The 27,252-nt window shown below is 43.8% G+C and overlaps 1 protein-coding gene across 23 annotated transcripts in view; it reads left to right on the top strand.

Moving 5' to 3' along the window:
- LOC309549656 (thyroglobulin-like) overlaps positions 1-27,252 on the top strand; it is a 330,286-nt gene that overhangs the window by 87,010 nt on the left and 216,024 nt on the right. For 16 of the 23 annotated variants that reach the window (XM_082250044.1, XM_082250039.1, XM_082250054.1 and 13 more), the window contains 3 exons: positions 452-667; positions 6,944-7,153; positions 9,666-9,881. The exons of 1 other annotated variant lie outside the window; for it this stretch is intronic. In XM_082250044.1, coding sequence (XP_082106170.1) covers positions 452-667; positions 6,944-7,153; positions 9,666-9,881 — 642 coding nt within the window. The remainder of the gene's footprint in view (positions 1-451; positions 668-6,943; positions 7,154-9,665; positions 9,882-27,252) is intronic. 6 more of the 23 variants (XM_082250052.1, XM_082250045.1, XM_082250042.1 and 3 more) reach the window with 5 other exon arrangements.

The raw sequence follows: 27,252 nt of genomic DNA, 5'->3' as shown, positions 1-27,252 counted from the left end.
AGATACATTTGTGTGGGGGAGGGGATAAGAGAGAGCTCAGCAGACAGCTTGTCTATTCAGAACACAATTCTTCAGCTGTGTGGAGGGGGGTGTGTGCCTTTCCTCCAATCAGCTCTCACACATTGTTACTGCAGCTCTCTCCGCTGCCTCCTTCTCTGCTCTGCTCCTGACAGATGAAGAAGATTTTAACACTTTTTCTCCCTTTTGAAGGGGTGTAGGCAAGAGAAGCCTGCAGATAAACATGTAAAACCTATACAGGAAGATTTGTTTTAGGTTTGTATCATCTGAGGCTGTTCACTTCACTGGGTATATGTGAGGGTTTACAACCACTTTAAAGCATTTTCATAGCCATAAAGCAGTGTATTTATTACATTGCTACTGTTTCTGAACATTTAAACACTTTATGAGTGTGTTCTCTGTAATCTCTGGTCTTTCCTGTGTATGTTTACAGACTTGCCAAAATGCTTGAAGGAACGTCAGGTAGCTCTTGGAGGAGATGAGCTAGTGGTAGGTCGTTTTGTTCCTCGGTGTGATGAAAAGGGCAGTTACCAACCACAGCAGTGCCATGGCAGCACCGGGTACTGCTGGTGTGTTAATGCAATTGGTGAAGAGATTGCTGGCACAAAAACTCCACCTGGACAAACACCAGCTACATGTAAAAAACAAAGTAAGACTCAGTTCTACAACTTCTCTGCATATCTTTGACATAAAAATAATGTATATCATCATATTGATTGACTCTGGAGAGGTCTTTGGTGAATGTGGGCTTAGATTATATTGTCTTGCAGGCAATATTGGAATTATACTTTCTTCTTCCAAAGGCCAAGTTCTTGTGCTACCATTCACCTACACGTACACCTACACCTGTGGTCACTCTAGCCTTAAAAATCACAAGATCAGAAAATATAGTCATGTTAGGTACACCAGCTTAAATGAAAAAGGTCCTGTCACTCAGATGTGTTTGAGGGCTGGAAAGCCCTTTATAAATGTTCTTGCTGAAAAAAAGGTTGTTGATCTAGGATGGACCTGCAAAATACTTGTTTGAAAAGGAAAAATTAAAGAGAAAGCTTGCCCAGTTGGTTTTAGGTGCACAGGCCCAGTCAACAAATATATACAGTGCCCTGAAAAAGTATTCACACCCCTGGAAATTTTCCACATTTTGTCATGTTACAACCATAAATGTAAATGTATTTTATTGGGATTTTATGTGATAGACCGACACAACCTGGCACATAATTGTGAAGTGGAAGGAAAATGATAAATGGTTTTCAACATTGTTTACAAATAAATCTGTGAAAAGTGTGGCATGCATTTGTATTCACCCCCCTGAGTCAATACTTTGTAGAACCGCCTTTCCCTGCAATTACAGCTGCAAGTCTTTTTGGGGAAGTCTCTGCCAGCTTTGCACATATAGAGGGACATTTTTACCCATTCTTCTTTGCAAAATTGCTCAAGCTCTATCAGATTGGATGGAGAGCATCTGTGAATAGCAGTTTTCAAGTCTTGCCACAGATTCTCAATTGTATTTACACTGCTGCTCAAAAGTTTGTGGTCACTTAGAAGAGTCCTTATTTTTTAAAAGGAAAGCACTGTTTTTTTTTGTGAAAATAACATTAAATTAATCATAAATACAGTCTAGACATTGGTAATGTGATAAATGACTATTCTACCTGGAAACAACTGATTTTTAATGGAATATCTACATAGGTGGGACATTGTGTTAGCTAATCGTGTTAAAAGGCTAATTGATGATTACAAAACCCTTGTGCAATTATGTTAGCACAGCTGAAAATTGTTGTGCCGATTAGAGAAGCTATAAAACTGGGCTTCCTTTGAGCTAGTTGAGTATCAGGAGCATCATAAATTGTGGGTTAGATTATACTCTCAAAATAGCCAGAAAAAGAGAACTTTCTTCTGAAACTTGACAGTCTATTCTTGTTCTGAGAAATGAAGGCTATTCCATGCAAGAAATTGCCAAGACACTGACGATTTCCTACAACAGTGTGTACTACTCCCTTCAGAGAACAGGCTCTAACCAGAATAGAAAGAGAAGTGGGAGGCCTCAGTGCACAACTAAGCAAGAGGACATTAGAGTCTCTAGTTTATGAAATAGACGCCTCACAGGTCCTCAACTGGCAGCTTCATTAAATGGTACCCGCAAAACGCCAGTCTCAACTTCCACAGTGAAGAGGCAACTCCGGGATGCTGGCCTTCTAGGCATAGTGGCAAAGAAAAAGCCATATCTGAGACTGGCCAATAAAAGGAAAATATTAAGATGGGCAAAATAACACAGACATTGGACAGAGGAAGATTGGAAAAAAGTGTTATGGACAGACGAATCTAAGTTTGAGGTGTTTGGATCGCACAGAAAAACATTTATGAGACGCAGAACAAGTGAACAGATGCTGGAGGAGTGCCTGACGCCGACTGTCAAGCATGATGGAGGTAATGTGATGGTCTGGGGCTGCTTTTGTGCTGGTAAAGTGCGAGATTTGTACTAAGGTAAAAGGGGTTTTGAATAAGGAAGGCTAGCCTATCAGTCCATTTTTGCCATGCCATACCCTGTGGACAGCGTTTGGAGCCAATTTCCTCCTACAGCAGGACAATTACCCAAAGCACACCTCCAAACTATGCAAGAACTATTTAGGGAAGAAGCTGTCAGCTGGTATTCTCTCTGTAATGGAGTGGCCAGCGCAGTCACCAGATCTCAACCCTATTGAGCTGTTAAAATATATATATGGGAAATTCCGCTCTCTGAATTATGAAAATGGTATGTAATTTTAAAAAGTCCAACTTAAGGCTGCCAGCAAAATCTCATGTTGATGAATCAGAGACGATAGAAATATTGGTAGGGTTGCAGCGCTCAAATAACAGTCCGTGTTTTGAGCAGGGACAATCCAATCTGCTTATCAGATAGAAAATAAGAATAAACCTGTCGTCAAATAAGAATGATATTGAATCGCTTTGTTTCAACTCTCCTCAATCGACTAGGCGGAGACAGCAATGCATATCAGACTCTGAATATATTAAACATGGACGGTATATTCCACTCAGATGCAAGGGATTCCACTTCTAATGGCCGGCTCAATTCAGGAATCAGGTCTCAAAATCACGTGGTATATCCAAAACAAAGGGAAATATACAGTACATAGTGTGGTATGTTTGGACACAAAAAAAGTTGAGCTGTTGTTGGAGAAGCTTGTGGGAGGTGCTTCAGAAAGCGTGGGGTGACATTTCTTCAGATTACCTCAACAAATTGACAGCTAGAATGCCATAGGTCTGCAAGGCTGTAATTGCTGAAAAAGGGGAATTCTTTGATGAAAGCAAAGTTTGAAGGACAAAATTATTATTTCAAATAAAAATCATTATTTCTAACCTCGTCAATGTCTTGACTGTATTTTCTATTCATTTTGCAACTCATTTGATGAATAAAAGTGTGACTTATCATGGAAAACATGAAATTGTCTTGATGACCCCAAACTTTTGAATGGTAGTGTAGCTTTGGACTTTGACTGGGCCATTCTAACACATGAATATGCTTTGATCTAAACCATTCCATTGTAGCTTTGGCTGTATGTTTAGGGTCATTGTCCTGATGGAAGGTGAACCCCCGCCCCAGTTTTAAGTCTTTTGCAGACTCTAACAGGTTTTCTTCTAAGATTGCCCTGTATTTGGCTCAATCCATCTTCCCATCAACTCTGACCAGCTTCCCTGTCCCTGCTGAAGAAAATCTTTCCCACAACATAATGCTGCGACCACCATGTTTCACAGTGGGGATGGTGTGTTCAGGGTGATGTGCAGTGTTAGTTTTCCGCCACACATAGCGTTTTGCTCTTAGTCTAAAAAGTTGAATTTTGGTCTCATCTGACTAGAGCACCTTCTTCCACATGTTTGCTGTGTCCCCCACGTGGCTTCTCGCAAATTGCAAATAGGACTTCATATGGCTTTCTTTCAACAAGGGCTTTCTTCTTGCAACTCTTCCATAAAGGGCAGATTTGTGGAGTGCACGACTAATAGTTGTCCTGTGGAAAGATTTTCCCACCTGAGCTGTGGATCTCTGCAGCTCCTCCAGAGTTTCCATGGGCCTCTTGGCTGCTTCTCTGATGAATGCTCTCCTTGCCCAGCCTGTCAGTTTAGGGGGATGGCCATGTCTTGGTAGGTTTGCAGTTGTGCCATTCTCTTTCCATTTTCGGATGATCTGTGAGATGTTCAAAGCTTGGGATATTTTTTTATAACCTAACCCTGCTTTAAACTTCTCCATAACGTTATCCCTGACCTGTCTGGTGTGTTCCTTTGCCTTCATGATGCTATTTGTTCATTAAAGCCCCGTACACACGTACCGATCGTCGGCCGAACGATCGGCCGTCTTTTGTCCCCGGGCTGTCGTGTCCGCTGAAAAGTGCAAAAGACTGCACACGAATTTTGTCCGCCGACTGCAGAAGTGATGTCATGTGATGGTTAACTTTCCGTGTGTTTTTTCTTTTCTGAGCATGCCCAGTCTTGCAAATCTGCTGTCTGTCGGCCGAATTCTGTACTGACTGGCGAACAATCGGCCGTTCTGGTGTCGGCATACAAAAATTTTAATGCTTGCACGACAGATTCTGTTCGGCCGAAAGTGCGCTGTCGGCTGTCGGAAGCATCATACTAACAAGCCGAAAATCGGCCGATCGTTCGGTGGCCGAACATTTTCGGCCAACAATCGGTACGTGTGTACGGGCCTTAAGGCTCTCCAACAAACCTCTGAGGACTTCACAGAACAACTGTATTTATACTGAGAGTAAATTACACACAGGTGGACTCTATTTACTAATTAGGTGACTTCTGAAGGCAATTGGTTCCACTAGATTTTAGTTAGGGGTGTCAGAATAAAGGGGGGTGAATACAGATGCATGCCACACTTTTCACAGATTCTTTTGTAAAAAAGTTTGAAAACCATTTATCATTTTCCTTCCACTTCAATTATGTGCCACTTTGTGTCGGTCTATCACATAAAATCCCAAAAAAAATACATTTACGTTTTTGGTTGTAACATGACAAAATGTGGAAAATTTCAAGGGGTGTAAATACTTTTTCAAGGCACTATAAAGTCATATTTACTTACTAAGAATACAAGCTTTGCTTCCTGATTGCGCCTTTCTTATACTTTTATATTACTGATGAAATGGTCTATCTGACTGAGAGCAGCCTTCAGTTTCCAATTACATAAAACACACACAATACTATAGACAGCCCTCAATCATGTGACCTTTGCTTCAGGTCACGTGTTTGGTGTGAACTTCTATTTAGACTGAAGACTGAGCTCATCCCTACTGACCACCTCACCTATTTTATCACCAAAAGTATGTGGATACTCCTCTAAATTATTGAGTTCAGGTGTGTCCAGTGAAGGGTTTTGTTCATGTATGTATCAACTTAAAGACAAAACAAAAACGTTTTTCAATTAAATGTAGCAAACATTAAAGTTAAAGTTGTTTAAAGGGTAAAGGTTTTTTTACCTCCCTCCGCACTGTCTGAAACACAGCGGCAGGATCTGTCGGCTGCCACTGCTGTCAATCACAGCCAGTGAGGAGGAAGCGAGCCATGCTGTAAGTCTTATAGACACATAGATGCGGCTTGGGAGCGAGCATGCACAAATGCCCCCAGAGCAAGCAGCGGGGGGGAGGGGCAGGAGGACCTGAGAAGAGGAGAATCAGGGCTGCTCTGTGCAGAATCATTGCACAGAGCAGGCAAGTGTAAGATTTTTTTTTTTTTTTTAACTGAACCTTTAATACCACTTAAATTCAGAGATGAGCAATGTTGGTATTTCTTCATCTCTAATTGTGCCAAACTGATAAAACTGTATTCCTTTTCTTGTGGATGTTAATGTAAAAAATATATCTTCAAGTGTACTAAATATAGATAGTTCCAACACCCAACAATTGAAGAAAAAGGCAAACTCCAGCTTTACTTTGGAGAATTATAGGGAAAAATGAGAATAGTTGTGGTTATTACAAAAGATTGACCTGAAGTGATTCAAAGTCTTTCAAAACATGACCAATTTTTTGGTTCCCCACAAGGACCTCTCACAAGCCCTGACCTTTTTGCTAAACTATCAGATGCAAGAGCTTCAGTGGGTAGTATAGGCTTTGGCTTTTGACAGTTGAGTGGTAGGGAATGGAGTTTAGAACTTGCAATGGATAATCCCAACTTGAAGAAAAGTTGTGATATTACGTACAGCCTGGACCTAGGATCCTCAGGACTCCACAGGAACAGGGATCAATTTAAAAAATAACTGAATGCAGACACCAAGAGGAATATTTAGCTCCATCTAGTAGGCAGAAATCCCTCTTTTTACTGCATGTTCTCCATTTTGCAGTCTCTCCATTACTGCTCTGTACTTATGCAGCTGCAACTACTCTGAAAATTGCCTTCCCAATATCTGGCACTTTTAGATCTCCACATGGAAATGGGGCAGGACTGCTGGAGAAAATTAGGAATTCTTCCAGTGCAATCCAGCATATAGCCAACTAGGTTTTTTTGAAGGTTCCGCATAACTCCATTTGGAGCACCATTATACCAAAAAACACTATTTCAAAAAAAAAAAAAAACTCCTGCGCCTTTATAGGTGTTTTTATTACTCCTGTAAGCCCTAATAAATAAATTCTCTTCAAGCTCCCAGTGGCTAAAAGCAGTTATGATGACCAAACTCTGTAGTGTAATAAAATAGAGTGCTGGTATACTATAAATGTCTTTGCACCTGGGTATAATAAAAAGGTCAACTAGCTGAACAAGCTGCTCAAATTTGTTTCTCGGGGTAAAGGTTATCCATTTATTGTCAACAGATTGCATCTTTTTAGCCTTTTCTGCTACCAATTCAAGAGTTTCAAAACCTGTTAATGAATTTGGAGCCTTTTTCTTGCATAGAGCTTTGGTCATCATTAATCGTTTCTTTATATATTGACAGACTTGACGAAATGCCTGAAGGAGCGTCAAGAAGCTCTGGCAAAGAAGATAATTGGTCATTATATTCCACAATGTGATGAAAAGGGCAATTACCAACCACAGCAGTGTCATGGCAGCACCGGGCATTGCTGGTGTGTTAGCACAATAGGTGCAGAGATTGCTGGCACAAAAACTACACCTGGACAACCACAAGCTACATGTGAAAGGCATGGTAAGACTTAATTCTAGGTCACTGAACTCATCAGGAAAAATATTTTCACTACAAACAATTGAAAGTTTATACTGTTCTTATTAGGCATACAGTCGTGGCAAAAATATATGGGCACCCCTGCATTTCTGTCAGATAATGCACCACTTCGCCCAGAAAGTTGTTGAAATGATAAATGTTTATTCATCCTCATGTTTTTTTATTTTGTTTTATATTGGTTTAACACAAAAAAGTGGAGAAACGCATGCGTGCGGGAGTGACGTTATCCCGGCTCTGGCCACTTACATTGCCGGAGCCGCCGAACCAGAAAGAGACGCCGAGGGAACATGTAAGCTCCCTCAGCGTTGTCCAGACGACCGTGCCGGGGCAATATTTTTCACTTTCTGCTATATAACATTGTCAATAAAATTTTTTTTTAAATCAAATGTTTTCATCATTTTTGGCCAATTTGTATTTTGCCACATATCTTTGGCAAAATAAAATCCCAATAAGTGTATTTTGATTGGTTTGCGCAAAAGTTATCGTGTTTACAAACTAGGGGAAAGATTTATGTCATTTTTATTTATTTTTTTATTTTTATTAATAATGGCGGCAATCTGCAATTTTTAGCGGGATTGTGACATTGCGGTGGACAGATCGGACCCCTAACTGGCATTTTGTACACTTTTGGGGGGACCAGTGACATTACTACAGTAATCAGTGCTACAAATATGCACTGTTACTGTAATAATGACACTGGTAGGGAAGGGGTTAATACCAGGGACATTTAAAGGGTTAAATATGTACCTTTAGGTGGAACTCTGCTTAAGGAGTCAGCATACCAAGATGTTTTGGGCAATTTCATGTTTCCAACTTTGAGGGAACAGTTTGGGGTTCCTGTTCCAACATGACTGCATGCCAGTGCACAAAGTAAGGTCTAGAAAGACATAGATGAGCGAGTTTGGGGTGGAAGAACTTGACTTGAGTGTTTCTTATTTACATTTTTAGTCAATGGAAAGCTAGAAACTAGAGGAACAAAATGTGTGATGCATGCATTTTTGCATGCTTTTGTATGTTTTCAGGTGTTTTCATTGAATTCTGTTGTGGCTAAAATACTTGACGTTTGTGCTATTTCAAGCATCAAGCCACACTACACTTTTGATGTAAAGCTTTTTGAATCAGCCCATTTCACCACCAGCTCCAGCCAAGCTGTCTATTGGCTTTCATGTAAATATAGACTGAGTGGCTCTATACCCTCCCTATCATTTTCACAAGGATTGCAAAGGAGACAGCCTCCCATCTCTGCCTGCTGCTGTTCCCTGACTTCTTCTCTTTCACTGTGGGGCCTGGCATTATTACAAGCAGTCAGTTTAGCTGCCCACAGAGGAGAGGAGGGGACATCTATTTCTTCCTCTCCTCTGTGATGAATGAAGCCAGAATTGATGTGGGTTTTATCACATTTCAGTGCTGTGGTTTCCTGGCCGCTAGCAGCCGATCAAACCAAGTTGTCTTGGAGGGCTGTGGTCTAATAGCCCACTGATCTCTCATGAAAGAATATCTGTCTCTGCCCAAGTTATCACAAGGGGTGTTGTTCATACATTGTGATAGCAATAAAGTTGAATGAAAAAAAGAACTGTCTGTAGAAAATTTTAGTTGTTGTTGTATGTTGCCATTTCACAGGAGTATCCAGTTTTAAATATTGACATGTTTGGTATTTATGTTTTCGACGCAACATCATCTTTTATATTATACCATTCTCCAGGGCCTCTGTTTGGAGAATATATTTGAGGTTTCTAAGTAATTTTCTAGCAAAAAAATCTGATTTTTAACATGTATATGAAAAATGCCAAGATTGGCCCAAAAGGCAAGTGGTTGGTTTAAATCTGTGATCATTAACAAAAGGGTTTTGATACACCTTTAAGTGGTTGTAAACCTCATTCATGGAACCTGAGCAAAGCACATACAATATATTTATAGTGTTCGCTCATCACTCTCCAAGGCTCTAAGTGCAGTTTCTCGCTGGTTCCTCTGTTATCAGCATGAGTCACTTCTGAGAAGTTTCCTGACACAAATTATAATAAATTTGTGTGTGTGTGTGTGTGTGTGGTTGGGGGGGGGGGGGGGGTGAGCTCAGCAGACAGCTTGCCTATTCAGAACACAATTCTGCTGCTGTGTGGAGGGGAGTGTGTGCATTTCCTCCAATCAGCTCTCACGCACTGTTACTGCAGCTCTTCTCCTCCTCCTCTCTGCTCCTGACAAATGAAGAAAGATTTTTAACACTTTTCTTGCCTTTTGAAGGGGTGTAGGCAAGAGAATCCTGCACATAAACAATAACCTATACAGGAAGATTTGTTTCATGTTTGCATCATCTGAAGCTGTTCATTTCACTGGGTATATGTAAGGGTTTCCAACCACTTTAATGCATTTTCAGAGCCATAAAGCAGTATATTTATTACATTGCTACTGTTTCTGGACATTTAAACACATGAGTGTGTTCTCTGTAATCTCTGATCTTTCCTGTATATTATGTTTACAGACTTGCCAAAATGCTTGAAGGAACGTCAGGTAGCTCTGGGAGGAGACGAGATAGTGATAGGTCGTTTTGTTCCTCGGTGTGATGAAAAGGGCAATTATCAACCACAACAGTGCCATGGCAGCACTGGGTACTGCTGGTGTGTCAACGCAAATGGTGAGGAGATTTCTGGCACAAAAACTCCACCTGGACAAACACAAGCTACATGTACAAAAAATGGTAAGACTCAGTTCTACACTTTATCTGCATATCCCTGTCATAAATATACCTTTTTACATAATATTATTGATTGAGATGTCTTTGGTGAGTGTGGGCTTAGAAAATAAAAATATTGTCTTGCAGGCAAGATTGAAACTCTACTTCGTTCATGTTCCATAGGCAAAATTTTTGTGCTGCTACCCTCCTACCCCTGTGTTCTCGCTAGCCTTTAAATCAAAAGATCAGAACACATAGCGGTTGATTTACCAAAACTGGAGAGTGCAAATTCTTGTGCAGCTGTGCATAGAAACCAATCAGCTTCCAAGTTTTTTGTTAAAGCTTAAGGCCCCTTTCACACAGGCGGACCGCCAAAAAAATGGACAGGCGGATCTGAACGGTCCCCCCATGCATTCCTATGGGGTATCGGATGGCAGCGGAGACATGTCCGCTGACATCCGACCCGATCCGATCCGTCAAATCTGGACGGATGGAAACCCTATTTTCCATCCGTCCAGCGGATCGGATCGGATGGCATCGGGTGAGAACGGACTGATGGTCCGTTGACATCTGATTTCCCCCATAGAGATGCATGGGGAACTGTCAGCTGTGTCTCCGCACACAGCGCGGAGACACAGCTGTCCTCCTGCTGCTCAGCGGGGGATCGGTGGCTCGATCCCCCGCTGAGAAAAACGGACTCCGTTCAACGGACGGAGTGTGTAAAAGAGCCCTAATTGAACTAGCTGAAGTTAGAAGCTGATTGGCTACCATGCACACCTGCACCATATTTTGCACTCTCAAGTGTTCGTAAATTAACTCTCCAGTCACAATAGTCACACCAGTTGAAATGAAAAAGGTCCTGTCACTCAGGTGTATCAGATGGCTGAAAAGCCCCTTATAAATGTTCTTGTTGAAAAAAGTCTTTGACCTGGGATGGACCTGCAAAAGACTGCTTTGAAAAAAAAGAGATAAACGAGACAGTTTCCCCCCTCAGATTGGTTTTAGATGAACATGCCTAATGAACAAATGACGTCCGGGTGTCTACATACCCCAGTGCAAGCTTTGTCATCTTAGGTGAAAATCTGGCTCTGCTTGTAAGACTAGTGCAAATGGGCATCTGAAATTAGCCCAAATTATTTAGGTAAATGGAGGCTAAAATTGTATGGGCATTTGATGGATAATTTCCTGTCTGTAAAATAATAATTTCATATTGAGAAGAGCAGTGCAAGATGAGAGTCTTGGGAGAACCACTACTCAAATAGGGGTTTCTGCTCCTGGATAGAGTTGAGCGGACACCTGGATGTCCGTGTTCGGCGGGTTCGGCCGAACTTTAAAAAAAAGTCCGGGTCCGAGTCCCGGACTTTTTCCGAACTTTACCCGGACACCGAAACCCATTGAAGTCAATGGAGACCCAAACTTTCAGGCACTAAAATGGCTCTAAAACACAAATGGAAAGGGCTAGAGTGCTACAAATGGCAGCAAAACGTAGTTAAGAGCATGGCGAGTGCTCTGCAAACAAATGTGGATAGGGAAATAACTTAAAACAACAAAAAAAAAACCAGAAAAATAAAACAATGTTCTTCATCTCTGAAGGACGAGGCCCATATGGAGTAGGAGGGAGGTTGAGTTGGTGGTGGATGTGGCGGTGTCATAGGCGTGTGCACAGGGTGTGCCGGGTGTGCCTGTGCACACCCTAATCACCTAGGGCACATTAGCATTATCGCTCTGTTTTCCAGTGAGGAGATGGGAAAGATCTCCCTCGGACCTGCTCTGCCATAAGAGAAGTGCCACACACTTCTATTTCACTTTGCCAGCAGGGAGAGTAATGTATCGGGGCCATGTACATGTAGGCAAACACATGCATGTATATTTAAACTTTGGGGTGCACACCCTAATGCAATAGGCTGCGCACACCTATGGGCGGTGTAGGTGGAAGCGGCGGTGGAGGAGGACGAGGTAGCCAACACTGCTTTTTTTCAGTCATTTTAAATGAGGGTACACCCCAAAAGAGTGAGAAAGAGCAAAAATAGAACAATGGCTGGGTAAGGTCTGTATCCATCTCTATTCTGCACAAGGTACGGAAAAGTCCCGTGGGATCCATGCCTGGTTCATTTTAATGAACGTGAGCTTGTCCACATTGTCTCTGGACAGGCGGCTGCGCTTGTCTGTGATAACGCCCCCAGCCTTGCTAAATACAAGTTCAGATAATACACTGGCTGCAGGGCACGCCAGCACCTCCAAGGCATAAAGGGCAAGCTCAGGCCATGTGCCCAACTTGGAGACCCAGAAGTTGAAGGGGGCAGACCGGTCATTCAGTACGTCTAGGCGTGTGCACACATACTGCTCCACCATGTTGGTGAAATGCTGCCTCCTGCTAAGACGTTCCATATGAGCTGCTGGTGCTGCTGTTTGTTGTGGCGTGCTGACAAAGCTTTTCCACATTTCGGCCATGCTAACCCTGCCTTCTGAGGTGCTGGCGGTGCCCTGGTTGCGTTGGCGACCTCTTCCTCCTCCTCCTCCTCCTCTGCCTTGGCCTTGTGCTTCCACTGTGCCAGCAGCATCGCGTCTACCAGCGTGCGCTTGTACTCGCGCATCTTGTGATCGCGCTCCAGTGAGTGAATTAAGGACGGTACGTTGTCCTTGTAACGGGGATCCAGCAGCGTGGCCACCCAGTAATCAGCACAAGTTAGAATGTGGGCAACTCGGCGGTCGTTGTGGAGACACTGCAGCATGTAATCGCTCATGTGTGCCAGGCTGCCCAGAGGCAACGAAAGGCTGTCCTCTGTGGGAGGTGTATCGTCTGCGTCTTCTGTATCCCCCCAGCCACGCACCAGTGATGGCCATGAGCTGGCCTGGGTGCCACCCTGCTGTGAACATGGTTCCATCTCCTCCTCCATCTCCTCCTCATCCTCCAAAACTGTGCCCCTGCTGGACAATTGTGTCCCTGGCATTTGTGTGTGCAGGAACCCACCCTCGGAGCCCCTTGCGAATGACTGCCCTGAAAGCCTTGGAAATGTTACCTCTTCATCCTCCTCCTCCTCCTCCTCCTCATCCTGTGCCACATCCTCTTCCATCATCGCCCAAATTGTTTTTTGAAGGAGGCATAGAAGTAGGATAGTTAAGCTGACAACGGCGTCATCGGCACTGGCCATGTTGGTGGAGTACTCAAAACAGCGCAACAAGGCACACAGGTCTCGCATGGAGGCCCAGTTATTGGTGGTGAAGTGGTGCTGTTCCGCAGAGTGACTCACGCGTGCGTGCTGCAGCTGAAACTCTACTATGGCCTGCTGCTGCTCGCACAGTCTTTCCAGCATGTGCAAGGTGGAGTTCCACCTTGTGGGCACGTCACATATGAGGCGGTGAGCGGGAAGGCCGAAGTTACGCTGCAGCGCTGACAGGCGAGCAGCAGCAGGGTGAGAACGCCGAAAGTGCGCACAGACGGCCCGCACTTTCTGCAGCAGCTCTGACATATCGGGGTAATTTTTAAGGAACCTCTGCACCACCAAATTCAGCACATGCACCAGGCAAGGGATGTGCGTCAAACCGGCTAGGCCCAGAGCTGCTATGAGATTTTGCCCGTTATCGCACACCACCAGGCCGGGCTTGAGGCTCGCTGGCAGCAACCACTCATTTGTCTGCTGTTCAATGCTCCTCCACAACTCCTGCGCGGTGTGTGGTTTTTCCCCCAAACAGGCAAGTTTTAAAACTGCCTGCTGTCGTTTACCCCTGTCCGTGCTGAAGTTGGTGGTGAAGGTGTTACGCTGACCGGATGAGGAGGCGGTAGAGGATGAGGAAGCGGAGTAGGAGGAGTTAGGAACAGGAGGCAAACTGAAGCGCCCTGCAATCCTCGGTGGTGGAAGGACATGCGCCAAATTGCCATCTGCCTCAGGCCCATCCGCCACTGCATTTACCCAGTGTGCCGTTAGGGAGATATAACGCCCCTGACCATGCTTACTGGTCCACGTATCGGTAGTTAGGTGGACCTTGGCACAGATGGCGTTGCGCAGTGCACACCTGATTTTTTCCCCCCACAGGGAAGGGATGGCTTGCCTGGAAAAGTAGTGTCGGCTGGGCACGACATACTGTGGGACAGCCACCGACATAAGGCTTTTAAAACTGTGCGTCTCCACCAGACGGAATGACAGCATTTCAAAGGCCAAGAATTTTGAAATGCTGGCATTCAGGGCCAGGGATCGCGGGTGGGTAGGGGGGTACTTCCTCTTCCTCTCAAGTGTTTGGGAGATGGAAAGCTGAACGCTTCCACGGGACATTGTGGAGATGATTGGTGACCCAGGTGGTGGTGTTGATGGCAGATCCTCTGTTTGCGGGGTGGCAGGTGCCGGTATCACTACAGATGTGGATGGAGAGGCCGAGACTGCAGCAGAAGAGGAAGCAGGAGGAGCCAGAGACCTTTCTTGGTATTGAAGGTGTCTACTCCACTGCAGCTCGTGCTTTGCACTTAGATGCCTGATCATGCAGGTTGTGCTCAGGTTAAGAAGGTTTATGCCTCGCTTCAGGCTCTGATTGCACAGGGTGCAAACCACTCGTGTCCTGTCGTCAGCACATTTTCTGAAGAACGTCCACGCTAGAGAACTCCTTTGAGCTGGCTTTGGTGCGCTCGTTCCCTTGCTGCGTTGGGCAGTAGCAGGCGTAGTGTCTAGGGCACGGCCGTTCCGCTTCTGCACCCTGCTCCCTCTTCTGCTGTGCTGGTGGCTCTGTGCGACCACCGCCTCTTCCTCCAAACTACTCAGGTCACCTGCATGACCTTCATTCCATGTGGGGTGGAGGACCTCATCATCCTCCACATCATCTTCCACCCAGTCTACACCCCTGCCCTCCTTGTCGGTCTCCACAATTCTGAATGCCGCAGCAGTTAGCACTTGCGTTTCGTCATCATCGAAGACGTGCTGCGATGGTCCTTGCATGTACTCATATTGAGAAATAAGTGGTTGGGCATCGCTGCACTCAATCTCTTCCACTTCTGGGGCAGGGCTAGGTGGATGGCCCTGGGAAACCCTGCTGACAGAGTCATCAAAAAGAAGAAGAGACTGCTGCATGACTTGGGGCTCAGACTGCTTGCCTGATTTGCAAGGAGGTGAGGTGAAAGACAGTTGGACATTGGCTGCAGGTGCCAACTCTGACCTTTCTGCAGTAGACTGGGTGGGAGACAATGTGAAGGAACTGAAGGCACTGTCAGCAGCAAACCAATCTACTATCGCCTCTACTTGTTCTGGCCTCATCACTTCTAGAGGCGCATGATGCCCTACCAAATACTGCTGCAGGTTCTGTCGCCTACTCACACTTGAGGAAGGTGTTTCACTTGTGCGTGTAGCTGGCACAGATCGACCACATCCTCTCCTTGCAACAGGAGCTCTACCAGCAGCACCACGACCCAGGCCATGGCCCCTATTTGACGGTCTCCTCATATTTCTGTAATTTATGATCTTGCCCTAGAAAGGTGTTTTGAATAGCGGAACAAAACAACAACAGTATCGCACGGGTGTATCTCACAGTCAAATATGCAAACTATGCCGCAATTTAATTTTTTTTACACCAAAAGGGTGTTTATTAAATAGCGGAATAGAAAAACAATATACAAATACAACGGGTGTATCTCACAGTCAAATATGCAAACTATGCCGCAATTTAATTTTTTATACCCCAAAAGGGTGTATATTGAATAGCGGAATAGAAAAAATGATAAAAACGGTGTTTATCTCACACGTACAAACACAGACTAGGCCCGATTAAATTTTTTTGTACCCTAATGAGAGGATGAGGAAGAGGAGTAGGAGGAGTTTGGAACAGGAGGCAAACTGAAGCGCCCTGCAATCCTTGGCAGTGGAAGGAGATGCGCCAAACAAATTTAAAAGGTGTATCTCACACGTACCGATACAGACTATGCCGTAATTTAATTTTTTACACTCCAAAAGGGTGTATATTAAATAGCGGAATAGGAAAAATTTTATAATACGGTGTATCTCACACGTACAAACACAGACTAGGCCCCGATTACTATTTTTTGTACCCTAAAGGCAGGATGAGGAAGAGGAGTAGGGAACAGGAGGCAAACTGAAGCGCCCTGCAATCCTCGGCGGTGGAAGGAGATGCGCCAAACAAATTTAAAATGGTGTATCTCACATGTACCGATACAGACTATGCCGTAATTTATTTTTTTACACTCAAACAGGGTGTATATTGAATAGCGGAATAGGTAAAATTTTACAAAACGGTGGTGTATCTCACACGTACAGAACCAGACTAGGCCCCGATTATTATTTTTTGTAGCCCCAAAGGCAGGATGAGGAGTAGGAGGAGTTCGGAACAGGCAGGAGGCAGACTGAAGCACCCTGCAATCCTCGGCGGTATGAGATGCGCCCCAAAAATTGGAAAGGTTTATCTCACACGTACCGACACAGACTATCCCGCAATTTAATTGTTTTTTCCCAAAGGTGTAGATTGAATAGCGGAATAGAAAATATGATATCAAAAGGTGTATGTATCTCACACGTACCGACACAGACTGTCCCGCAATTTAATTGTTTTTACTTCAAAGGTGTAGATTAAATAGCGGAATATAAAATATTATCAAAAAAAAGGTGTATGTATCTCACACGTACAGAACCAGACTAGGCCACGATTACTATTTTTTGTACCCCCAAAGGCAGGATGAGGAGTAGGAGGAGTTCGGAACAGGCAGGAGGCAGACTGAAGCACCCTGCAATCCTCGGCGGTATGAGATGCGCCCCAAAAATTGGAAAGGTGTATCTCACACGTACCGACACAGACTATCCCACAATTTAATTGTTTTTACCCAAAGGTGTAGATTGATTAGGGGAATAGAAAATATGATATCAAAAGGTGTATGTATCTCACACGTACCGACACAGACAATCCCGCAATTTAATTGTTTTTACTCCAAAGGTGTAGATTAAATAGCGGAATAGAAAATATTATCAAAAAAAAGGTGTATGTATCTCACACGTACAGAACCAGACTAGGCCACGATTACTATTTTTTGTACCCCCAAAGGCAGGATGAGGAGTAGGAGGAGTTCGGAACAGGCAGGAGGCAGACTGAAGCACCCTGCAATCCTCGGCGGTATGAGATGCGCCCCAAAAATTGGAAAGGTGTATCTCACACGTACCGACACAGACTATCCCACAATTTAATTGTTTTTACCCAAAGGTGTAGATTGAATAGCGGAATAGAAAATATGATATCAAAAGGTGTATGTATCTCACACGTACCAACACAGACTATCCCGCAATTTAATTGTTTTTACTCCAAAGGTGTAGATTAAATAGCGGAATAGAAAATATTATTAAAAAAAAGGTGTATGTATCTCACACGTACAGAACCAGACTAGGCCGCAATTACTATTTTTTGTACCCCCAAAGGCAGGATGAGGAGTAGGAGGAGTTCGGAACAGGCAGGAGGCAGACTGAAGCACCCTGCAATCCTCGGCGGTATGAGATGCGCCCCAAAAATTGGAAAGATGTATCTCACACCTACCGACCCAGACTATCCCGCAATTTAATTGTTTTTACCCAAAGGTGAAGATTGAATAGCGGAATAGAAAATATGAAATCAAAAGGTGTATGTATCTCACACGTACCGACACAGACTATCCCGCAATTTAATTGTTTTTACTCCAAAGGTGTAGATTAAATAGCGGAATAGAAAATATTATCAAAAAAAAGGTGTATGTATCTCACATGTACAGAACCAGACTAGGCCGCGATTACTATTTTTTGTACCCCCAAAGGCAGGATAAGGAGTAGGAGGAGTTCCGAACAGGCAGGAGGCAGACTGAAGCACCCTCAAATTCTCGGCAGTATGAGATGCGCCCCAAAAATTGGAAAGGTGTATCTCACACGTACCGACACAGACTATCCCGCAATTTAATTGTTTTTACCCAAAGGTGTAGATTGAATAGCGCAATAGAAAATATGATATCAAAAGGTGTATGTATCTCACACGTACCAACACAGACTATCCCGCAATTTAATTGTTTTTACTCCAAAGGTGTAGATTAAATAGCTGAATAGAAAATATTATCAAAAAAAAGGTGCATGTATCTCACACGTACAGAACCAGACTAGGCCGCGATTACTATTTTTTGTACCCCCAAAGGCAGGATGAGGAGTAGGAGGAGTTCGGAACAGGCAGGAGGCAGACTGAGGCACCCTGCAATCCTCGGCGGTATGAGATGCGCCCCAAAAATTGGAAAGGTGTATCTCACACGTAACGACACAGACTATCCCGCAATTTAATTGTTTTTACCCAAAGGTGTAGATTGATTAGCGGAATAGAAAATATGATATCAAAAGGTGTATGTATCTCACACGTACCGACACAGACTATCCCGCAATTTAATTGTTTTTACTCCAAAGGTGTAGATTAAATAGCGGAATAGAAAATATTGTCAAAAAAAAGATGTATGTATCTCACACGTACAGAACCAGACTTGGCCGCGATTACTATTTTTTGTACCCCCAAAGGCAGGATGAGGAGTAGGACGAGTTCGGAACAGGCAGGAGGTCGGAACAGGCAGCACCCTCAAATCCTCGGCAGTATGAGATGCGCCCCAAAAATTGGAAAGGTGTATCTCACACGTACCGATACAGACTATCCCGCAATTTAATTGTTTTTACCCAAAGGTGTAGATTGAATAGCGGAATAGAAAATATGATATCAAAAGGTGTATGTATCTCACACGTAGAGACCCAGACTAGGCCCAAATTACTATTTTTTGTACCCCCCCAAAGGCAGGATGAGGAGTAGGAGGAGTTCGGAACAGGCAGCACCCTCAAATCCTTGGCAGTATGAGATGCGCCCCAAAAATTGGAAAGCTGTATCTCACACGTACCGATACAGACTATCCCGCAATTTAATTGTTTTTACCCAAAGGTGTAGATTGAATAGCGGAATAGAAAATATGATATCAAAAGGTGTATGTATCTCACACGTATGTAACGTTCATGCGTTTTTGTTTGCGGATGGATTTACAGCTGCAGAATTATTACACTCAGTAGCCTTGTAGAGAATGTGTTGAACAACATATCCAACTCTCAGGACTTCATCACCGTGTACAGCCTGTTATATACTATATATATATTAATAGATGTTTAATGGAGGGATAGAGTATATGAGGATATATAGATGAGAGACAGGCTATTGTATGGTGAGCACTAGAAGTAGTATAGGAGAGTTGCAGGTGATGGTAAGCAGATAGGTTCTGATGTCAAGTATAGTGCAGATGGTAAGAGGACACAGATGGAGTATACTTTAGACAGAGTAACCTAGTGCAAGGATAGTTCAAGGTAGTCCCAAGAGCTAACAGTCTTATGCAGATGATAGTGAATAGATAGATACAGATAGTCTTGGTAATTGCAGTAGATGACAGTAGGAGATTGGTTAGTAAGAATCCCCTGCAGGGTACTTATCACTTAGATAGGTTAGGAAATACAATGTCCAGAGGAGAGGGGTGATCCCGTAGCGGGATACGGATCACCAGCGAGGTTTCCGGCTTAGTTCAGCAAGGAAGGTATGTCAGCAGCTCCGACTTCTCAGGCGTAGGTGCGATGAACATGTGGGTTTGAACGAGCGATGAGTGAGAGCAAACCGGCGATTGAAATGGCCGCTCATAGCGGCGCTCGGCAGTGATGTCATCCGGTCTTAAAGGTGTATGCGTCCTTTGTATATACAAGATGGGACGCAAAGAGAGGAGAAATATAGGAACAAGGGTACCATAGGTACCGGAACATTACAGTACCCCCCCCCCCCTTAAGGCCGGCTCCGGAAGGCCTCTAGAACTGGTTTTTCCGGATATTTAGAGTGGAAATTGCGAATCAGTCTAGGGGCATGGATATCGGAGGTATCCAGCCAGGTGTCATCTTGGGGCCCATAATTCTTCCATCGTACAAGATACTGGAGTCTTCTTCTATTGAAACTGGAATCCAAAATTTCTTTTATCTCAAATTCTTCTCCACCCTCCACTTGTACAGGAGGTGGAGGTGAGATAGTAGGCCTTATTCCTTGGTTAGGAACATGGGGCTTCAGTAGAGACACATGGAAGACAGGATGTATCTTGAGGTCTACTGGCAATTTGATTTGTACTGCAGCTTTTCCAATAAGCTTCTCTATTGGAAAAGGTCCCAGAAATAGAGGTCCAAGTTTTTTACTAGGGATCTTTAGTCTTAGATTTTTTGTAGAAAGCCAGACAAGATCCCCAATGGCATATTGGGGAGAGGGTTTCCTACGGAGGTCGTAGTATTTTTTTTGTTGGCTATGAGCATGAGATATGGTATTGTTGAGTAATCCCAGAGAATCCTTTATCTGGGCAAGATAATCAGATGCTACTGGATTACTTGATGGTAAGATACGTGGAGGAAGGAGTGTGGGATGAAACCCATAATTCAGGTAAAAACGGACTTTGCTTAGTAGTGCTATGAGTAGCGTTGTTATAGGCGAATTCCGCCAGTGGGAGGAGATCTGCCCAATCGTCCTGTAGATACGAAGTATAGCAACGCAGGTACTGTTCAATGCACTGGTTAACTCTCTCTGTCTGTCCGTTGGTCTGAGGGTGGTAGGCAGAAGTAAGGTTATGCTCTATTCGCAGTATCTGACATAGAGCTAGCCAAAATTTTGAGATGAATTGTGAACCACGGTCAGACAGCAGTGTTTTTGGAATACCATGTAACTTAAAGACATGTTTCACAAGTAATTCTGCTGTTTGTTTGGATGAAGGTAGTTTTCGGATAGGGGTGAAATGTGCCATCTTGGTCAGATGGTCCACTGATACCAAGATGGTGTTGAATCCTTTGGAAGGTGGTAGTTCCACTATGAAATCCAAGGATACCACTTCCCACGGAACCTGGGGTATCGGTAAACTACAAAGTAATCCTGATGGTTTCGTGTTGTCAATTTTAGACCTTGCACAGATATCACAAGATGAAACGAACTTTTTTACGGTTGTCTTCATGTCTGGCCACCAAAATTGCCTAGTGAGTAGATTGAGAGTTTTAGTCATACCCATATGTCCTGCCATAGGTACATCATGCGACAATTCTAAGATCTTGGTTCGCATAGTAGGGGGTATGTATAATTTATCGTTGTAGTAGAGGAAGCCTTCTGCGTCAGTAGTTAGTTGTGGTGGAGGTGAATCCAACCCTATGCTGTGCAAAATCTCCTCCTTCAGTGAGCGAACGACTCCGATAATACGTTCAAGTGGTATTATAGGAACTGAGGGAACCTCAGTGCAATCTTTCTCGGCTAGTCGTGAGAGTGCATCCGCTTTTTTATTTTTGTCTGCGGGCGTGTAAGTTACTAAAAAATTAAATCTCAGAAAGAATAACGACCACCGTACCTGCCGGTGGGAAAGAGTTCTATTAGTCTGAAGGTATTGGAGGTTTTTGTGATCAGTATATATCAGAATTGGCAATTGAGTGCCCTCAAGTAGATGTCTCCAATTTTCTAATGCCAGTTTTATGGCTAATAACTCCTTCTCACCTACTGGGTAGTTCACCTCGGGGGCTACTTAATGACTTTGAAAAGAAAGCAACTGGGTGAAGAGGTGAGGTGTTTGTTGGTCGTTGTGAGAGAACTGCTCCTACTGCCATATTAGACGCATCTACCTCCAAGATGTATTGAAGGGATGGGTCTGGATGGCATAGTATGGGGGCAGTAGTAAAGCTTGATTTCAGCAGAGAGAATGCTCCATTTGCTTCCTTTGACCAATTAAATGGTCTCTTCGTGCTTGTAAGTTGTGTGAGAGGTTTCACAATCGCAGAGACGTTTTTAATGAATTTCCTATAGTAATTAGAGAATCCTAGGAACCTTTGTAATGCTTTGCGAGTGGTTGGCACAGGCCAATCCAGAATGCAGGATATTTTGCTCATGTCCATTTTGATTCCACTTTTAGATATAATATATCCTAGGAATAGTACCTCCTCTTTATGAAAGAGACATTTCTTTGATTTAACATATAAGTTATGTGCAAGTAGTCTTGACAACACAAGTCTCACATGTTTTATGTAATCAGGTAAGGAATGAGAATAGATAAGTATATCGTCCAAATATACTACCACACAAACATCAAGCAAGTCTCGGAATATCTCGTTTATAAAACGTTGGAAGGCTGCGGGGGCATTACATAGCCCAAATGGCATTACAAGGTACTCAAACAGTCCGTATCTGGTTCTGAATGCCGTCTTCCATTCATCCCCTTACGGATTCGAATTAAATTGTATGCCCCTTTTAGGTCCAATTTTGAAAAGAAAGAAGCCCCACGCACCTGTTCGATAAGTTCAGGAATAAGAGGTAAAGGATAACGATCCTTTATTGTAATGGCATTTAATTGTCTGAAATCAATGATAGGCCTAAGGCTAGAGTCCTTATTGCGGACGAAGAAAAGCCTAGCAGCAGTGGAGGAAGTAGAAGGTCGGATGAATCCTTTTGCCAAGTTTTCATCCAGATACTCTTTAAGGTGAGAGAGTTCATCCTGTGAGAGAGGATATACATGTCCGTAAGGCAACTTGCTATTAGGGAGCAGATCGATACAACAATCATAGTCCCTGTGAGGAGGTAACATTTGAGCGTTTTTCTCGAGGAAAACCTCCGATAAATCTTGATAACACTTAGGAATAATGTCATCTGGCAGTACAGACAGGATCCTATCATGTGTGGGGAGGTTACACGTCGTCTCGCAATAGTGAGAAGAGAAGGCTAACGTTCTTGTTTTCCAATCGATGATTGGTTGATGTATGTGTAACCAGGGAAGTCCCAAAATGATTGGAAAATGTGGCGAAGTTAATACATCAAAGGTGGTGGTCTCCACATGAGACTCGTCAGCAGTTACAAGAAGTGCCTGTGTCTGACTGGTGATAGGACCAGAGGATAAAGGTGTACCGTTAATAAAACTAACGGAGACAGGTTTGGGTTTTGAAACAATAGGTATTTTATTAAGGGAGACAAAAAAAATGTCAATGTAGTTTCCACAAGATCCTGTGTCAATCATAGCCTTGGTGGTGATCCTAGTTTGGTCCCACTGCAATGTTAATTGAACAAAAAGATAAGGATTAGGAAAGGAAGTTGTGAGTCCCCCTAGCAAGACATTTGAACATTCAGCCTCTTTTCTGCGGACAAGAGGACAGTCGTTTACCAGATGATTCGGGGATGCGCAGTACATGCAAAGATGTTCGGTTTTCCTCCTGGCACGTTCAGAAAGGGTCAGAGGTGGACGTATCATTCCTACTTCCATAGGAGTAGGGTCAGCAGGCAACATCCGAGAAGGACTGGAAAATGGTGAGCCCATCTTCTCAGCCTTTCTTTCTCGTAGTCGTCTGTCAATATTGATACTGGTCTGGATCAGTCCCTCTAGAGTGCCAAGTAAATCCGCTCGGGCGAGCTCGTCTTTAACGGCCTCAGATAGGCCGAGTCTAAACTGCGTTCGCAAAGATGTGTCGTTCCACCCTGAATCAGGGGACCATCTTTTAAAATTGGCCACAAAATCTTCAACAGGTCTCCTTCCTTGTTTTAGGGCCCGTAACTGGGTGTCAGCGGTACTCTGCTTGTTGGGGTCTTCATATAAAGTAGCAAGTTGTGCTAGAAATAAGGGATAAGAATTAAGGAGTGGATCATCCTTTTCAAAGAGAGCATCTGCCCAGGCCCGGGGTTCACCCGTTAAATAGGAGATGATGGTACAAACCTTTAGTTTGGTCAGTGGTGTAGGTTAGAGGTTTTAACAAAAAAAACAATTGACATGCGTTTTTAAATTCACGGAATTTGCTCCGATCACCAGAAAACACTATAGGAGGGTTTATCTTAGGCTCACGGGGCTGAGCAGCAGGAGGCTGTGTGAGACGGCCAAGCTGCTGTCTCAAGGTTTGATTGTCATTTTTTACCTCTGTAAGTGCATGGATCAATGCATCTACTTGTTGTTTTAATTGTAGTACATGAGTGGATAATTCTGCTGAATCCATATTTTTTTTAAAGGCTCGTTCAATCTGTAACGTTCATGCGTTTTTGTTTGCGGATGGATTTACAGCTGCAGAATTATTACACTCTGTAGCCTTGTAGAGAATGTGTTGAACAACATATCCAACTCTCAGGACTTCATCACCGTGTACAGCCTGTTATATACTATATATATATTAATAGATGTTTAATGGAGGGATAGAGTATATGAGGATATATAGATGAGAGACAGGCTATTGTATGGTGAGCACTAGAAGTAGTATAGGAGAGTTGCAGGTGATGGTAAGCAGATAGGTTCTGATGTCAAGTATAGTGCAGATGGTAAGAGGACACAGATGGAGTATACTTTAGACAGAGTAACCTAGTGCAAGGATAGTTCAAGGTAGTCCCAAGAGCTAACAGTCTTATGCAGATGATAGTGAATAGATAGATACAGATAGTCTTGGTAATTGCAGTAGATGACAGTAGGAGATTGGTTAGTAAGAATACCCTGCTGGGTACTTATCACTTAGATAGGTTAGGAAATACAATGTCCAGAGGAGAGGGGTGATCCCGTAGCGGGATACGGATCACCAGCGAGGTTTCCGGCTTAGTTCAGCAAGGAAGGTATGTCAGCAGCTCCGACTTCTCAGGCGTAGGTGCGATGAACATGTGGGTTTGAACGAGCGATGAGTGAGAGCAAACCGGCGATTGAAATAGCCGCTCATAGCGGCGCTTGGCAGTGATGTCATCCGGTCTTAAAGGTGTATGCGTCCTTTGTATATACAAGATGGGACGCAAAGAGAGGAGAAATATAGGAACAAGGGTACCATAGGTACCGGAACATTACAACGTACCGACACAGACTAGGCCCAAATTACTATTTTTTGTACCCCCCCAAAGGCAGGATGAGGAGTAGGAGGAGTTCGGAACAGGCAGCACCCTCAAATCCTCGGCAGTATGAGATGCGCCCCAAAAATTGGAAAGGAGTATCTCACACGTACCGATACAGACTATCCCGCAATTTAATTGTTTTTACCCAAAGGTGTAGATTGAATAGCGGAATAGAAAATATGATATCAAAAGGTGTATGTATCTCACACGTAGAGACCCAGACTAGGCCCAAATTACTATTTTTTGTACCCCCCCAAAGGCAGGATGAGGAGTAGGAGGAGTTTGGAACAGGCAGCACCCTCAAATCCTCGGGCAGTATGAGATGCGCCCCAAAAATTGGAAAGTTGTATCTCACACGTACCGATACAGACTATCCCGCAATTTAATTGTTTTTACCCAAAGGTGTAGATTGAATAGCGAAATAGAAAATATGATATCAAAAGGTGTATGTATCTCACACGTAGAGACCCAGACTAGGCCCAAATTACTATTGTACCCCCCGAAGGCAGGATGAGGAGTAGGAGGAGTTCGGAACAGGCAGCACCCTCAAATCCTCGGCAGTATGAGATGCGCCCCAAAAATTGGAAAGGTGTATCTCACACATACCGATACAGACTATCCCGCAATTTAATTGTTTTTACCCAAAGGTGTAGATTGAATAGCGGAATAGAAAATATGATATCAAAAGGTGTATGTATCTCACACGTAGAGACCCAGACTAGGCCCAAATTACTATTTTTTGTACCCCCCAAAGGCAGGATGAGTAGGAGGAGTTCGGAACAGGCAGCACCCTCAAATCCTCGGCAGTATGAGATGTGCCCCAAAAATTGGAAAGGTGTATCTCACACGTACCGATACAGACTATCCCGCAATTTAATTGTTTTTACCCAAAGGTGTAGATTGAATAGCGGAATAGAAAATATGATATCAAAAGGTGTATGTATCTCACACGTAGAGACCCAGACTAGGCCCAAATTACAATTTTTTGTACCCCCCCAAAGGCAGGATGAGGAGTAGGAGGAGTTCGGAACAGGCAGCACCCTCAAATCCTCGGCAGTATGAGATGCGCCCCAAAAATTGGAAAGGTGTATCTCACACGTACCGATACAGACTATCCCGCAATTTAATTGTTTTTACCCAAAGGTGTAGATTGAATAGCGGAATAGAAAATATGATATCAAAAGGTGTATGTATCTCACACGTAGAGACCCAGACTAGGCCCAAATTACTATTGTACCCCCCAAAGGCAGGATGAGGAGTAGGAGGAGTTCGGAACAGGCAGCACCCTCAAATCCTCGGCAGTATGAGATGCGCCCCAAAAATTGGAAAGGTGTATCTCACACATACCGATACAGACTATCCCGCAATTTAATTGTTTTTACCCAAAGGTGTAGATTGAATAGCGGAATAGAAAATATGATATGAAATTGGTGATTTATCAATAGCACATGTGAACAGCAGTGTCTTATATCAGTCAGCTCTGCTGCAGGCTATGGGGAGAAAAAGAAAATAAAATTCCCCTTTTAAGTTTGTAAGTTTTAACTAGATTAGTACAGACTATGCCACAATTTAATTTTTTTAACCCAAGGGTGTATATTGAATAGTGGAATAGAAAAAAGTGTATAACTTTTGAAATCCCTCAATAATAGCACATGTGCACACAGCAGTGTATTATCACAGTCAGCACAGCAGCACTGAATGAAAAACGCTGCACACAAGTGACTGTCTGATAAAAAAGACTTTTTTCTCCCTCCTCCTCAGCGGGCAAAAAGATTGTGTTCACACCACCCCACACACAGCAAAATCGATGTGGACCACTGACACCTGCCTATCTCCAGACTCTCCCTAAAAGGGTCGATAAGATCGGTCACTGCCGGCACTGCAAACCCCCCCCCCCCCCACACAGCAAAATCGATTGTAGAACACTGACCCTGCCTATCTCCAGCCTCTCCCTAAAAGGATCGATAAGATCGGTCACTGCCGGCACTGCAAACCCCCCCACACAGCAAAATCGATTGTAGAACACTGACCCTAAATATCAGCAGCCTCGCCCTAAAATGCCCTAACAACTCGCCCTGCCTAAAACACTCCGACCTGTCCCTCAATTCTTTTCGGACACAAATGATTTTTGCCTGTCTTTCCCTAATCAGCAGCCAGTACGTATGATGTGTGCTCTGTCCCTGAACTACAGCATAACGACGCAGCGGCGCTCAGTCTCAAACTTATAAAGGCTTGGTCACATGCTTCAGATGGCCAATCACAGCTACTAATACATTTGTAGGCATGGCTGGGATGGCTAAAGGCACACCAGTTAAACGCTTGTTGATTGGCTTTTGTAAGCCCGCCATTAAAAGCGCGCCAATACATAAAAACCCGGAAATAAAATGACCGAACACGGATTTTTAACCGAACATACAGTAAAGTTTTCGAGTCCGTGTTCGGGTAACAAAAATCAAATTATTCGGTACGAACACGAATAATACAGTCCGTGTTCGCTCAACACTACTCCTGGACTACCATGAGGGTGGGCTCACTTAATTGG

This window comes from Pelophylax lessonae (assembly GCF_965119305.1).
Source record: "Pelophylax lessonae genome assembly, chromosome: 3".
NCBI classification, from domain to species: domain Eukaryota; kingdom Metazoa; phylum Chordata; class Amphibia; order Anura; family Ranidae; genus Pelophylax; species Pelophylax lessonae.
Note: the sequence above shows the minus strand (reverse complement) of the source record. Positions and strands in the feature narration are given on the sequence as shown.